At 44.2% G+C, this 16931-nt stretch overlaps 1 protein-coding gene across 4 annotated transcripts in view; it reads right to left on the bottom strand.

The window, feature by feature from the left end:
* Positions 1-2277: 2277 nt before the first annotated feature.
* acot7 (acyl-CoA thioesterase 7) overlaps positions 2278-16931 on the bottom strand; it is a 76116-nt gene continuing 61462 nt past the window's right edge. For all 4 annotated transcript variants that reach the window (XM_049017222.1, XM_049017219.1, XM_049017218.1 and 1 more), the window contains one exon: positions 2278-2653. In XM_049017222.1, coding sequence (XP_048873179.1) covers positions 2558-2653 — 96 coding nt within the window. In that variant the 3' untranslated portion in view covers positions 2278-2557. The remainder of the gene's footprint in view (positions 2654-16931) is intronic.

The following is a 16931-nucleotide window of genomic DNA, read 5'->3' as shown; positions in this document are numbered from 1 at the left end:
ATTCCATGCTGCCTGACCTTTACAAGTCATTATCCTTTTTGAAAGGTTTGTAAATCATTCACGTCAGTAATGTATTACTATTATATGACCAAGTGCTTGGTTGTTGGATATGTGATGTGTGAAACTGTAACTGAAAACTGTTCTTCAGCTAGTTTGTGTGGATGATGAGTACAGTGTGAAGCAGAATCTGACGCGTTGAAAATGCAGCTCCTTAACCTCCTCGGCTTTTGTTCACGATAATACTAAACTCTGATAAGACATCACTTCATCATTACGAGACCACTATGTTTTTAAGCAAATCTGCATTTTTAAATCCTGGATTAATCGTGGTTCTGCTGGCAGAAGGCTATCATTTTAATTTAGCAAGTTTGGAGTTTTTCATAGTCGTTACTTTTTGTTTCCAGTTCAGATAAATAGTTCACATGTCGTCGCGCTGCTCAGCCAGTAGGGTTTCGGAGGTGGGGGCTTGTCAAAAGATTTAGCTTGAGCATTATTGTCATGCCCGGCTCGTCCGCTCCTCGTGTGTGCCACGCCCCCTGATTACCCACGTGTGCTTCCCTGATCGTCTCCAGCTTTGTCCACTTACTTTGATTAGTCCCGTCCTATTTAAGTCCTGGTCTTACCTGTTTCCCTTGTCTGTCATTGATGTTAGTTGGCGTCGAATGTTTCTCATCCTGAATTTCCCCATTAAATCCCCGTTTACCCTTCATCCTGCCTGTTTGCCTGCTTTTCGCTCGTTTTCCGACCCATGTGGCCACCTGATCGCCCAGCGACCCATTCCGTTCGTGACAATTATCACATTTATATGGAAAGGCAACTGCTTCCTCTGAAGTATGAGAGTATGACTGACAGCTGTTTAACTATGTGTAAATGGCAAACACATTGTGCAGAATTTTAGCCATCAAAATATCATTTCCCTGGAAAATGCATTCCCATAGTCTTTTAGATCTTCTGCCAGAGAGAGAGAGAATTTTATAAAATAGAGTAGTGATGCTTTATTGATCACCATGGGGAAATTGTGTTTTCATATATTTCATCTTGTGTAAAAATCTCCATGAGACAGAAATATACAGGTAAGAGCAGGCTTTGGGGTCACAGCACAGGGTCAACCAGTGTGCAGACCCCCTGGAGCAATTAGGGGTCAAGGGGCTTACTCAGGGGCCCAAGAGAAGCATTAGTCTGTCGGCCATGGGATTTGAACTGGCAACCTTCCGGTCTCAGGCAAAAGAAAGTGAAGTTTTCAATCCGCAAATTTCACGCCTCAGTTATATGTCAAAGGCTACAATATTTCCACTGTGCAAAAATGTGGTGCCTGATAAACAGCCCTGACACTTTAAAATGTTTCTGTCTGACTGGGGATTTTTTTGGTAGTTGAATGCATATAAGAGGTTTATTGGTCAAGAGTCAGAATATTTCATGTAATTTCATTAACATTCAGCTCAGTCTTTGCAGAGGTTAAGGTTTCCTGCAGACAGCACTGGTAAATCATGCAGTACGAGGATGAGCTGTTCAGGGGAACGGCTGACTCACCCCCGCTTTGGACTTCCTGAGAAACACACCAGGTCAGATAAGCCTCATTTAGCAAGCATTTACACTCGGTGGATGGACGCAGAGGTGAAGCTCTATGCCGTATGGAAGCTTGCAAAAAAAAAGACGAAATCTCAGCAGGTCGATTCCAAACTTGTGGCCATAACCGTTTTACCATAGTTTCCTCCGCAGGCTCAGAAAGATGCCGGAGGACAGTTAAATTCGTGACTTGAACCATATTCCACACCTCAGAAAATGAATCCTGCATTTAAACCTTTCAGAAAGCGGGCCTCATTATTTCGGTCTTCCCGCTATCTGCTTGCATTTCATAATCAGCAGATCGGCTTGTTCTGGCTGTGCTAATGTTAGCTTCAACCCCTCATCTATAACGATCCATGACAGCCTATGTTGATGACTCCTGTTTTCTGGTATGTTCTGCAGATGAGCAGACTGAGCCTCTGTGCTGGAGAGTGGCCTCTTGTCGTAAATCTGACTCCTGGAATGCCTCCAACCCCCCCACCCCAGCATCTCAGTGGAGTTAGAACGACAGATTATGGGAGCCCTGGGGAGCCTTCAACTAATCGCTCATTTCTGACCTCCCCCCACCTCCTTCTCCTTTGAGAACACTGGGGTGGGGGAGTAGTTGATCCATGGGATGATTCTTCCCTGGAAGCAGCAGCTTAGCAAAGAGATGCACGCTGCTCAGTAAATGTCCCCAGTGCCACAAGGCAGACAGACCAGTAGACTGTGTGGAAGGGTCACACGGACAGTATTTATTTATGGTGGACAACAAACCATGATTTCTCTTTGTTTGTACATACAGAGATTAAATCTATAAATAAAACAAACAAATCCTTTAAGTTTAAACAACAGTGTTTTTATACTTATCCAGATGCTTTGGTATGCAGCACTTAAAACAAACGCTGTGTCACTTCAAGTAGAACTGAAAGTTATCATCATCGTATGAGGTTCACTATGACGCTGCGGATGGGGGGGTCTGACGTGAGCAGCTCGTCTGCCGCACTCTGCCTCATTTCTGCTCTTTCTCGGCGAGCCGCTTAGCTTTGTTCTGTAGGTAGCGTGCCTTCCCTTCCTCAAAGCGCTTCTGTTCCTCCTCATTTTCAAGCTGTTAAAAGGGGGAGAAAAAACGAAAATGGAAAAATGGTGATGGGGAGGGATCATATCCCAGCAGTCCCATAACCAGAATTTTTCTTTTTTTTTTTGGGGGGGGGGGGGGGGAGTCCCCCTGGGATGGTCCTGGCAATCATGGGGCAAGAGCAAAATTTGAGGTTGTTCAGACTTAATAATTGTCTGCTCGGAGGTAAACAAATTTCGGGGGGGTTGTTATGAAGGCATCAAGTATTCCATCTTTTGTTTACAAAAAGATGTGATTATGTAACTGCGAAACCCAAGAGGCAAAACTCCGAAATGATGACAACGCCAACATTTTTAAACGGCACAAATATGGCACAAAAGATTGAGACCAGTTTGGTCCAAACTGGACACGAATGAGATGCCAACTCCAGGGTGGTGATGTCACCATGAAAACGATCTCAGAAGCTAAAGCGGCACAAACGAAAATTTCAATGTTTATAAATGCAGCGCAAACGCAGTACAAACGACTGAGACCAGTTTGGTTCAAGTCCCATGTAAATGCGGGGGGCACAGTGGTGACGTCGCCATGGATATCTCAAACGAAAGGAACACAAACGAAAATTTCATAAACTGGCACAAACGATTGAAACAGGTTCGGTTAAAATCTGTAACACATTGGGGGGGGGGGGGGGGGCAACTTCACGCAGGTGATAAATTTTACCATCAGCTCACATGATTAATTAACTTAATAATATAATTAACTTGATGAGATATTTATTAGTCAAACATGCTATGCTACTGGTTGAGATAACAGATACATGGGTATACTGGATGGTTACTGGACATACTGGGGAGAAGTTAGGAGATGTTTTTAAATGGGTATACTGACACCCTTTGACGGGCATAAAATCATAATTTAACCACAAGATTATTTGAACATAATTTTCTATGCCTGCTTAAGACTTTTGCGCGGTACTGTATCAGTCGCAGGATCAGATTAGTTTCTTTAAGATATCGAGCCAAAGCTCAAAACGATTCACCCTGCTCTGCTCCCTCTCTGACCAGGCTGTTCGTTTCGCTTTCCTTCTGATGTCCTCACACATCATAGTACGAGCACAAGACTATTACTGTGTCTGCAGGCAGCATGAACGCCATCCGGCCTCCTGCATCGGCTAGGCCAGCCACCAATCTGGGGGAGGGCACCTACAAAGGGAATCCACAGAGAAGACTGGCTCAACCTCAGCGGAAGCCTTGTGATCATGATGGGGGGGCTGGCCAGCGATTTCTCTCAGATCAGTAGCGTGACGAAGGACACCTGGGGGATGGGAGGCTAAAAATCGGACTCGTGGATTTTCTAGGGATTTAGAAATCAGAGAGGAGGACATTTCATCTCTCTGAAAGGCAAGAAGACACGATTTAGGCAGAAGACAGCAGGCCAAGCATGGCTGCCCACAGCCGAGGGGGATCTTGTGATAGTTCGGGATGGCAATTCGGGTGGTTTTCTGAACCACACGGGGGTTCAGCGCTCATGAACCTGTCAGGCTGACCCTGGACCTTGCCCTTCATCCATTTACGCCTGTTCACATAACTTGATGCAGTACCGTAGAAATGTATTAATAGCCTGATCTGCTTCTGAAATTCCCAGTGCTTGTTTTAGGTGCTGTGTGGCGGAGAAGCCGATGGCAGCGATGGTGAGCATAGCTGTTTGAAGACTGAAGGGCTCTGGGGAGGTGCCCTGACCACAGAACATGTCATCAGAACCAGGACCGTCACGCTGCCAAGTCATCGATCGTACCACTGGTGCCCCGAATATTTAATGAGCAGAAGTAGAGAACACAGCCGTCACACTGGTCCTCCAGGCGAAGAGGCCAGTCCCGTTTGTTGCATTACCGGAAAATGTGAAAGTTTATGGGGAGAAAAATGCTATCAAACCGTAATCCATCTACAAGTACTGATCATATTTCAATGATCACTTAAGGGGCAGCGTGTGGTGCAGTGGGCTAAACCCGTGTGCTTATAACCAGTAGATTACTGGTTCAAACCCAGCTTCAGCATGTCTGTGGGTCCTTAACCCCCAGCTCTTTGGGTGCTGCTATGGGTAGCAGCCCTTTGCAGACAGCTTACTTCAGAAAGCATAAGATGAGGGAGGCATAAAGACAATTTCCTAATGGGGATCAATTGTTATCATCATCCACCCTGTACACCCCCAAAAGCAAATCTTACAGGGCACACTGAAGCGGCATCGTTAGAAAACCATTGGCACCAAAAGCTTTTCCTGAAATGTAAGCAATTAAATGTTAGATACTGCAAATAAATGTTAGATACCGTCCTTTTATTTGGTCAACTACAAAAGCCACGTCACTTGAAAGAACTTCAGAACAACTTGCAAAATGACTGAGGTTCTCTTTTGAATACCGTACATCTGGTTGGACTTTTCAATTTCTGGACATTTTCAGTAACTGCAAAGAAAATTGTGACTGCTATAATTACTTGGCACATGTCACAATTAAAAACATTCATTGACAGAAGACAAGCAGCATGTATAATACAATGAACATCTAAATGTAAAAGATGTATGAAAAAAAATAACCGATGAGGTAGAGTTCACATTCCCCGTTGTCATGCGACTTTATCTGTCAAATTGCTTTAATAAAAGAATAAGAGATAATGTGCTGGTATTGGCCTATGGCTGATTTCTAAAGAGATAAAGGTAATAAGGAATGTCAAGGAATACAAAGGAATAGCAAAGGAATAGCAAAGCAAGACCTCGAACCCAAATTGCTGCAATTTAGCATATTCAATTGCCAACCCAGATTAAAAACAAAGCTAATCAAACGTGACAAAAAAGCTTCTGTGTATGCACACTCCCCACCCCCTCCCTCCCCCCCACCCCAACTATGGCCAGTACTCCACCGGGCCACAGAAAGCTGGGGTTTTTATGAAGGGGTTGGTTAATTTCCAAAAATAAGTCATTGATACAATTTTCCATACCTGTCTATCTTATTCAGGATTGTGGGGCGTCCGGAGCCTATCCTGGAAGCTACGGGCACAAGGCAGGGAACAGCCCAGGATGGAGCGCCAACCCATCGCAGGGTACAATCACACCTACAGACACCTCCAAGTAACCTCAGCATGTTTTTAACTGAGGAGGAAAACCAGGGAAACCAGAGGAACCAGAGGATCACGATACGGGGAGAACATGCAAACTCCTACAACCCTGCACATGCAAACTCCTACAACCCTTCACATGCACACTCTCTGTTTACTGCAGTTAAACTTATAAAACCACCAACCGATCCTCCAGGACCCCCCCGTCTGTAAAATTTGTGTAAAGCTTAAACCGTTCTGCGGGCATCAAAATATTAGGAACTGCGACTCTAAAAGACATTTTGACCTATAAGTTCCTGCCGGTAGAGGGCCCATACAATCTTACCAGCACCCTTTTTAAAATATGAAATCTAACTGCAGCAGGCCAAGAAATTGAATGGCAGCCGAGTTAAGTGCCGCTGACAGAAGAGCCTGAGGTGGGGTACACTCTGGGAAGCAGGATCGGGCTGCTACTCCACACCCATGGTAGATCCAGCTCCGAATCAAAGATATTTTACTTGAACAGATTTACATATTATTGCAAAAGAGGATACATTTCATAAACCCACCATCTTTTTTGAAATGCTAAGCTATTGAGGCCCGTTTGTGGAACACGCATCATCGCTATGGAGGCATAACCAGCAGCTGACGACATTTTATAATCCCACGTGGAAAGTCCCCAAACACGTAACAGTGACCACAATAAAGTCAGTCACTACTTAATCCTCAGTCAGGTCTCACACGATGTCAAAGGTTTAGTATTATTCAGATTTTCTGCTTGTGATTGCAGATAAATGCTTCTGGGAGTTTTACTTACACATAAATGTCCTGAGTGCAAAACGAAAAATGATTGGTTCAGAGAGATAACCAATCAGATTATAAAGGTGGTGGGTCAAAGTAAATAGAGGAGGCAAGACCAAGACATCTGATTGGTTGGTCCCACCTCATATAGTTGCGTGGACCCACCTCCTTTGCAAACTGATTGGTTATCTCATTGAACCAATCATTTTTCCTTCTGCCTTCAAAACATTTTTGTGTAAGTAAAACTCCCATGAGCCGGGTAAATGCTTGTGTATACACTGCCAGGCGTGTTTGGCTGGAGTCCTTGTTGAGATGTGCAAGTGTTTACAGGGCTGATGGTGAACTCCATTATCACACCTCAAATCGATTTATGTGGAAGAGGGGGGACTGTGCTGATCTGAGTTAGGTGTGTAATTTACTGGCTCAGACTTGGGGTGGTGTTTGAAAACTTTGCTGTCATCGTGAATGTCATTGGAGAGAGCTGAGACAGGAACAGCAATTCCATCTGTCAGTGTTACAGTGAGGGAAAACATTTCACATTCAAAACGAACATCACATATCACTCTCTTAAACATTTGGCTCTTTTAGATACTCAGTTAGCTTTCAGAATCAGCCATTGTAGAGACGACCCCAATTACAGAAAAGGAGATCTTCTGGGGTAACGGACTTCTGTGCACCAGACCCCACAAGCTTCCCCTCTTCACGGCCAGCATTGTGGCATCTTGTGTGGTAGAATACCACATAAAATCCCCGAAAAACCAAAGCAGCCTCCTCTGACCTAATTATGTCACAGCACATGAAGGCACATTGTTCAGCTGCTGAGAAGTTCAGCACGAATGCATGAGCAGAAACGGTGCAGCCTGTAAACGGGAACGAGAAGGTTGGGAATACATTCACCTGGAGGTCATTGTACCTCTGTCCCATTCAAACCCAAAGCTTTTGCAGTTGGTGCTGATTTCAGTATGACCTTCCAGACTAGATAATGAAGGATTTTACATTAGCTTAAAAAGCCAAAGAGCTTGGTAGAACTGAAAGCATTTCAAAACATTGTCGGGGGAGGGAGATTTTAAGTGGTCTGCCCTGAAACCCCCCCCCCCCCCCCCGCCCGTATCCAATGTCAGCTCATAAAAGTGCGATGTTGCCACAGAACTGGAGAGTAGCAAGTCTAGATCTGGCTGCATCTCTGAGTGTTTGAAATGCAGATGGTGCCCCTGGGTGTATGTGTGGTACCCCACCATCCTCACAGGAAATGCCGTCCAGGAGTACTGGGGGCAGCACAAATTGCTGTTAGCTAGTGAATCTGTTTGTGTGCGATGTTGTGTGTTTGTGTGTTTACCTATGGTTGGGTCATCTAGTGTATGTCCTCCCCAGGGCTGAATTTAGGGGGTGGGAATCCCTGAGCTAAAGTCATTATTTGGGCCTTACCTAGAGCAAAATATAATGCTGCAAGAACCAGAAAAAGAATGTGGGGCCCCTACAAGCCAGGCCCCTGGGCCCCAGCTCCTGTTAGCGTGTGCCTCAGCCTGGCCTTGGTCCCCCCTCACACTGCCAAGACAGTATACATTCTTTGTGTGTATTTCACTGGCTAAAAAGTATAGTCTCTTTATATTAATCAGCTATAGCTCTGGTTGAATATGAGAGCGCTATTAGCGCACATATACAAAAGGCTCAGATTCCAGGATATTCTGTGTACCCGAATGAAATTTCTTTTTTTTTTTTTTTTCCAGGAAACGATCAAAGTCCGGGGTGATTCCGGAAAATTCTGGACAGGTGGAGCCCAATCTCAAGGACAGGCTGGACATCACTGAAGCTCAGACTGAACAGCTGTATCACTTGGACGGCTGGAAGGGTGTACGACAACGGTTTCTGCTGTTCTGCCAGACCTTACTGCACGTGAAAAGGGATCATTTCTCAGTGCAGCCTTACACGTCTCAGCTGATCCTGAAGTCAGAAAAACCATAAGAAATTTCAGAATTTTCCACAGCATCACACATTTGCCTACCCTGCAGCCTCTTTACACTTTCACAGTGATTACAGAGTCTTTCTTTTAAACTATATCCTGCATCGTTTGTAATCAGGCCACATACCATACTCATTCACTACCATGACTTATACTCTGATACTTACATTGATCCCCACAATATAAAACATACATGACCGCACACACACACACACACACACACACACACACACAACACTCGTGCAAGCATACACACAATCCCACAGACACAGAGACAAGCAGACATGTCCACACACGCCATCACAAACGTACGCGCCATCCCGCCTGCGTTCAGCGTTTAATTAGCAAAGTTCAGAGGCACTAAGAGTGTCCTGCAGAGGACATAATAACGTCTCTCCCCAAAGCCCTGAGGGGCCTGTAGGCTCCTTAATTACCACCAGGCCTTGGGGAGCACTTTGCTTATAACAGGGATGAAGAAGCAGCTGGCCAATAAGCCAGGCAATTACAGCATATTCCAGCATTGTTAATTAAGAGACATGCAGACAAATCCTCTGTCATTTCTGCTGAGAAATCGCTCGTCCAGGCACAGCTCAGAATTAACGAGGGCACTTAGAAGTTACTTTCCAAAACCATCCACAGAACTCAAAACCGTAGACTTCAACATAATTACGCCACTCCATATTTTCTTAATTGGTAACTTACATTAAACTCACAATACCCCTACTGGGAACTGAAGCTTCAATGCATATTTAAGTTTTGAGTTTTTTTCTCTTTTATTTTCAAAATTAAAACTGGTATTTTTGCCAAAGGTGTGATGTACTGGCAGGAAAATTCCCTGTAATTACACATCACAGCCCGAGCAGAGGTTTAGCTGAATGCTTGGAATACTGAATACTTCAAGTCAGGCATGCAGTACAGACCCACTGGAACTTATGGATCCTGGAACCCTCTGAAAATACACTGTGCCCACCATGCTTCTAGAAAACAGCACATTAACAATAACAACGCATCAATTTTATATTCAAGGTTTTAAAAATCCCAACATCTCACTGCAGGGTAAAGAAAGGTGGCAGGTTCGGAGGTGTACAGATTAACACAAAGAATTACTAATTAAGTAATGGGACCTTCCACAGTCAATAATATAAATACTGTAGTATGTACTGTAGTATGACAAACAGCAGAAGATAATGATTGGATAATATCAAAGAAAGAGTGGGTCGTCTAATAAAGATTCAGATTTTACAATTGTATATTCTTTTTGTTCATCAGTTGCCAAGAAAATATACTGTCACCTTGTACAGCTAAGCTACAATTTTTAGTACTTTCCAACGCATATAATCTAAATACAGTGCTTAATCATTGCGATCTCTAAAATAATGTCATCTCGCACTGTTTAGGTCATAAGTAGTTGGGCTGTTACACATATATATATGCTGCTTACTTATTAAGCAAATAATCGCAAAGACAAACCTAGAAAATCAAATCAAAACTGCTGCTTCGTAAGCAAAAGCCTGAAGACGTGCAGCAGGTATGAGCAGCATCTTGTGTAATGTGTTGGCCAGACTCCGAGGATCTGGGCGCTTACTAAGTGTCTCAGGAAACCGTGTCCAGACCGTCAGACTGGTCGATACCGGGAGGACATGCTCACCGTTTTCCGTGACGCGCTGCCTGGATTAACTGGCAGGGTTCACCCGTGTTAGGAGAACCAGCTGCTAAATGGTGTGGAGTATCGGGATTGAGCGGCTGATTCTATCGCATGTCGTGCTAGGGGAGCTAAACGGCACAGACAGCAGCGGACAGGATGTCGGTGAAATCGATGATGAGTCAAAGAGCAGGACCGAATCGGAAAATGGGGGGGTTTGTATTACTTCCATAATGTGTAGCCCACAGCTATACGCATTTGTGCCAAGAGAGATATCAATAGGAGAGACTGAGACAGAGGTATGCGACACTGAAAATGATCCATTTTCCCATTTTCTAAACATGGGGAGCAGCTAAAGGAAGACAGACATCTTCAGTGACGAGAGGGTAGCCACATCTGCACGTTCGTCCCTAATGATCTCAAAGAAGAGCTCACGGACATTCTTACCGTGGACCTAGCCAGATGACCAGGGGGGTGCGGCAATCCAGGCCGTGTTACCATAGTAACCAGCCCCAGCCTGTAACTAAGTTCCTGTTACTGCCATGAGAAGGGTTCCCAAAATTCCACAGGGTTTGTCATCATCAGGTAGGTCACAGATTTTCCTGGGGCTGCTGTTATGTCACACATACACATTATATAAGGCTCCTCCTACTGAAAGATGACACATGAAAAAATAATAAACAAATAAATAAACCCCAAAGCCCAAGACAGTCGAGTTCCAGGCTGATCCTCTTTGATGGAACAGCAAAGCTGCAGCCGTCTGAAGGGAAGGTAAGGAGCTGAAGCTGCTGAAATTACATGATTCGGGGTCACTGTGATGAAACGCTGCAGTCAGATATTGAACAAGCAGGTAAACTTTCTGCACTGAGTCACAAACTCCGGCGTCCGTGAAAAACCACCCGAAAAACGGTCCACATTAATCAAGCAGGCGCTCACTCACAAGCCTAAATGTTCATCTTTATATCACAACCCTTTCCTACTTCAGATGACTTGTGACCTTGACATCATTTTTCCCCGTCAGAGAGAGCAGGGCTCTGTCTCAACACGTCCGAACATGCTGCAGCCTGTAAACTCTGGCAAACCCGACTTACCGTACTTTACACCCTTCAATAAAGGTGTAAAAATGTTCGGAAATAGAAGTAAAACCATTTTCCCAAAATCACTCTTAAATGTGCCCATACATTCTTGATAAGGTGGTAAATACCATCAATATAACCTTAAAATTACATCACTGAAAAACTATAGGTGAGGGCAAAATTCGGAGCACATTTCTTAAATCAGCATTAAAAAGTACATAAAGCATCCCTTAGCTATTCTGTAAAAAAAATTTGTTGACCAGTGTTATGTGAAATACCCGCATTTTAAACATTGTACGATAATTATAACAAAACTGGCCTTTCCTCAAAAACCTTATGTGATGTGAAGTTATTTCGGTAATGAGCATACTGTAACAATCTATCTATCACACCAGAAATGACAAAGGAAACAAAAATCTTGTACACCAATGTAATCTGTCCTCCACTTTTTTCTTTCAGTCATTACTCACGAACGAAATGTATGAACTTTTACTGCTTGTCTAAACCCACCTGGATTTTAAGGGATGTTCTTCCTCCTGCCTCACTGAGAGCTGGCTGGACCGAACCGCTCCAGACTCAACTGAAACCCTGGGAATCTCATTCTTCAAAGCCGACAGGCCAGCAAAACTTTATCTGAAATCGCACTGAGGCAGCAGATGTAGGATTCGGACAAAGAATTCCACAAAAAAAGATTGCTGGCCTTTTTACCCGCGCAGAAAGTTTGCTTCTGTTGTTCTCATCAGCGTTATCAATCCGCTACAGTCAAATGTGCAGTCAGCATTTTGTGAGTGTGCATGACACACTTCTGCCACTGAAAAATCTAATCTGGATTCTGTCATTATAGCTTTCAGAGATTTCAGTCATGCTTGTTTGTCTGATGAACTGGCTAATTATGAATAACAAGCGGCTTGCTGCAGCCCAGATAATAAAACACAACACCTCTGCTGAACGATATTGCCAGAAGTCTAATGTGCGCCCCTACAAACCGCTCATTAGGTCCAGCCCGGCCAGGTTGCTCCATATTCTGTCATATAAAGAGAAGCGTAAAACCTGCAAACGGTGCGGTGCATGCATAGGGACTGTTCTAACACCAGGAGAGACTTCAGTTATGTACGAGAGGAGTCCAGGTCTTGTTTTCCAGCGATTCAATCCTGACCAACTCGGTAATCTTTCTGCATTGAAGGGTTAGGCTTAGGCCTGGGGCCCAGGAGAGGGGGTCATGAGGACTTTGCTCTGGACCTGAGAATTATGCATGATGGACCAGCCTATACAACAGACCTCAGGGAACCCCAGACAGTTCACATTTTTGCTCCCTCCCAACTTACAGCCAATCAGAATCACTGAATACCTGGTACAGGTGTGCTGGGAGTTGGGAGGGAGCAGAAATTCAAAAAAAGCCAAGGACTGAGTTGAGACATGAAACAGAAGTGCAGAGGGTGACCGGAGAACAGCATTACTAGTTAACAAGCTGACACTGGATGAAAAACCTCTTGCATCAGGGTCAAATTCTTAGCAAACATTATCATGTGGGCATTTTTCAAACCATGTAGCCAGTTCATCAGTTGCGGGGTGGGATAGTGGTGACACGATATTGTTGAATCTGAAATTCTCCAGTTACCAGTTCAGTTTCACTGTTATCACTCAAGTGCTCAGAGACACCTGTTGGTGAAAGGAGCTCTCACAGTGTGTTGTGGTGTGAGCGGCAGTGTAGAGCTCGTTTGAATCACCTCTGGCCATTTCGAATGTCCTTCCACTACTACGTAGAAAATGACCATAGAAGGTCTTGCTAAGTCCAAATAGACTATGTGCAAGGAAAGTACAGGTCGGTCCCAAGGATGAAGAGGTGCAAATTTAGTCATCGTTTGAACATGCTGGCATCCAGCACAATAAACTGGGAACTGTTCTGTCTACTGGTCTGTGACATGCCACTGTGCAAAACCTCTAACCAATGCCTTCATTTTGACGACGGTAAGGTGGCTTAGCCTAGAGCTCCCCCAGCACTTCAAATCTCAGCTTGGGTGGTGTTATCAATCTAAGTCGCCGCGTGATACAATCATTGCGGAGCTAATTCATTATGAGACACCAAATTAGGATTTCTGCTGTTCAGTCCAGCCATTCAGTTTTACTACATAAACCTAACATAGTGTGGGATGTCTTTCATTTTGAGCTATCTTCGCCGTAAGAGGAAGACTGCCGACTTGCTTCAGCAGAAACGTGAAGATCTGTCTCTTTTGTGACCTTCCCAAGCAGCTCAGCAGCTATAACAAAATTATGTGACCATCTGTATTCAGTTTCACATCTGTGCTCGCTAAGGAACAATGTCCATCTCTACATGCGTGTAGCTGACGTGAGGAGAACGTCTTTCCGTGGTTTAAAGATGGACACAAAGGGTGATGGTCTCCAATGGGGGTGACGTCCTTCCCGTGCATGTAACAGAGCGAGAAACAAAGGCAACTGGCTGTTCACTTCCATCTGCCATGATGTGTGACATCATGACTCCAGCCCCCGTACGGTGAAGCACCGCATGCATGCAGCAGCAGATGAGGGTCGTAATGCGTGACCCACACTGTCTGAGGTCACCGATTCCACTGCAGAAGGCTATGCGAGGGATGGAGGACAGGAAGGAATTCATTATAGTAACATAAAGCGAAAGGACGTTAACTGTGATACATCTCTCAGGATGCAATACAGATTGTATTTTTTCATGCGCATCAGTAGTCTGACCTAAGTATATGGTGCTGGGTCTGAAGAACTTACACTGGTTATGGTGAACTCTAAGCCTGAAGCCTACTGGCCTCTTCAGTGCTTCGATGAGATTCTGGACCACTGGCGACAATGTCAGACAAATAACACTGCATTCCAGGGCAACCTACCAGCACTGGATCCGTGGCTCTCTGCCAAAGCACTGGCGCCAAGGCCACGCGGAAAACAAGCCTATAAAATAGTTATAGACCTTTGTGGGTGTTAATAGTAAGAAACACCTTGGACTCTCCCATCTCCATCTAAAGGCATGCATCTGTTAAAACAGCAGGCTGGAAAAAATACTGTCAGTCTTATTTATTACTGTTCTGTCTTCAGTACTGCGCTAATGGTCACTTTTAAACCATGCAGTCTAACGCCACTGTTCTTCTTAAGCCTAGTTCATATTTCACTTTTCCGCATGTGCTTTCATGTGCTTTCGGGCTGCAGATGGTTGTACACGTGGCAGATAGTATTCATACTACATTTGGCTGTGGATGCGGATGGTCGCGGTCGGTGCATGCATGCAGCGGTGATATTCCACCAGACCAGCAGGAGGCAGACGTACAAACGCAAATACCAGCAGTGTAGCGAAGCGAGTAAACTTTCATCAACAGTTTTAAAGTTATTACCGAAGGCTTGAATGGTATTATAAGGCCTGACACCGTATTTACAGTAGAAATCCTTAAGAGAAAATTAGCCAGGACACCAAACTCTCCTATCCACTCGGTGAATTTTATCGGCAAGATTTCAAAATAACGGAATAGTGCTGCATGGTCGATGCAGACCGATGGGGTAGGTTTCTACTAGACATAAACATCTGAGCTACAAGCGCACCAACAGCAGTTATCTGCAGCCAACCCCTGATGACGAAATATACGTCAAGTCCGCTCGTCCTCAACCGAAAGGGCATGCGGAATCGTCAAGTATGAATTAACCTTTAGTCACAGGCACTGCTGGTGCTGCCAGTGGTCTCCAGTTCCCATGATCCTATTCGCCGTCTACTTTTTCTCAAGCAGCTTAAGGAACTGCTTATAACTACCATACCCTTGGTGTGTTTGTGTGCCAAGTCCCTCATCAGCCACATCATCTAGAACTGTTTGCAGGTGTGTCTCTGTGGCACAATTGTATTTGCCTGACCCAATCAGGACCTCACAGTGGTGGTCCCCCTGATCTGACAACATGTAAGTCCATCAAATTCAACAATGCGACACCTAGGGGGGTGATCTTATCTTTGGTTTTGTATATTTTGCAACTATCTACCAACCTCAATTTTTCATCCTTGAAATGCTACTCAAAAATAATGCTACTCTGGGACACAGTGGAAGCTGAATCTAACATCCTAACAGCTTGGCCCTCCATGACGGCAGTGCGCCATACTGCTTGTCTGCTGTAGGTTTCTACTGATAGATTGTACATTTCCAGATTGCTGATCTCCATCTCATCATGAGATCTTTCATTCACAACATGCACATCAGCATTTTTCTTCATATTTCGATCCGATTGGGGAAATAAACTGTTCACAGGGAAAGTACAGTGCAGCTTCTTGGAAAACATCCACTGTTATAGTTTTGCAGTGAAGTGCTACAAATAATGCTTTTCCACTGGCCAGCAGGAACCGAGCTGTGCCAGAGCTATACTGTCAAGAGAGACTAGTTGCAGTGCAGTTCCAGCTCACTTCGGATTTCCACTGCAGAAGGGTCAGCTTGGTAAAAGCATTGCTGGGTTTGTGCAACGAAAGTGACATAAAACTGCTTATTTACAGTTCAAATAGTGTACATCATGATTTATTATGTACTAATTTCTGCTAGCAAGCCTTTGAGAATCCCCGCTTTATGGTAGCATTGAATGGTACCGAAAGCATTCGCTTGCGAAAATGTACATTACAAATCCACTCTATTCCATTCAGCTGGTCTATAGTACTTATTTAGTAGGGGTTTGTCCATTTTCAAGTTCCAAGTTATCGGGAATGCATCAATACATTGTGATGTGTGATGCTACTGATAATGAGGGCGTTTGGAGCTACTCAACACCTCTCTGTCTGATTCTAGACCACCGGTATAGAAAGCACCTTGAACCATGAGTTATTGCACTTTTGCATTATGTTATGTATTCTGTGTTAGAGATCTACAGTGTGTTCCAACTACCTCATAGTCTTATTTTGCAGTACATTTAAATTGCATGTGTCCCCTGTTGTATACTTTATATTATGTACCTATTCTGTATAGTTTATTATTTGTATCATGTCATCTTATTCTGTTTGCTGGCTAATTTAGGCAATGAGTTGTATCAACAAAACTTTCCACCAGCCTCAGCCATTTGGCAAAAAAAGATTCTATTCTATTCTATTCTATTCTATTCTACCTGCTTTGACTTTGAGAATATTTTTAGGGTGTATCAAACAATTACCCAAATGAATCCGCCAGCTGGGTTACACTTGTAACATCCAAGAAGACATACCCTACCCATGTGCCTTCAGCTACTTATACACAGCTGCCCGACAAGTCACACGGCCAGAGTCGGCCAGCAGACTGTGATCAGGCTGGCTGGCATGGATCTGGCATGGGGCCAAAGCAGCAGGTCCAGGATAGGCTGCTTCGGGACAGAAGACTGGCCAGTTGGTTAGTGCTCTCCTGCCAAGTGCCACTGCTCCACCAACAGGAGGATTAAACAGCGAATAACAAGTACATGCAAATGACCTTCTGGATGGAGACACATGATTGGCTGAGTTGCCACCCAGTGCTTTCTGTTAGTTAGCATAACTGACATTAGCATGCAATCTTCCTATTCCAGAATCATTTCACCCTCATGACAATAACAATATCATCAAAACCCGATGATGCAATTTTAAAAAACTCTAATTTCGTATTTATTTCAAGATGCAACTTTAACAGACACTTTTATTTTCATTTCTCATTTCCCATTTTGCACATTAGGTGGGTCTGCTTCCCTTTTTAAGATAAAACATGCATTTCTTTCTTTAAATCATTCCTCACCACTACAC

Source organism: Brienomyrus brachyistius, chromosome 6 (assembly GCF_023856365.1).
Source record: "Brienomyrus brachyistius isolate T26 chromosome 6, BBRACH_0.4, whole genome shotgun sequence".
Lineage (NCBI taxonomy): Eukaryota > Metazoa > Chordata > Actinopteri > Osteoglossiformes > Mormyridae > Brienomyrus > Brienomyrus brachyistius.
The sequence above is the reverse complement of the archived record's forward strand: the minus strand, read 5'-3'. Positions and strand labels throughout refer to the sequence as shown.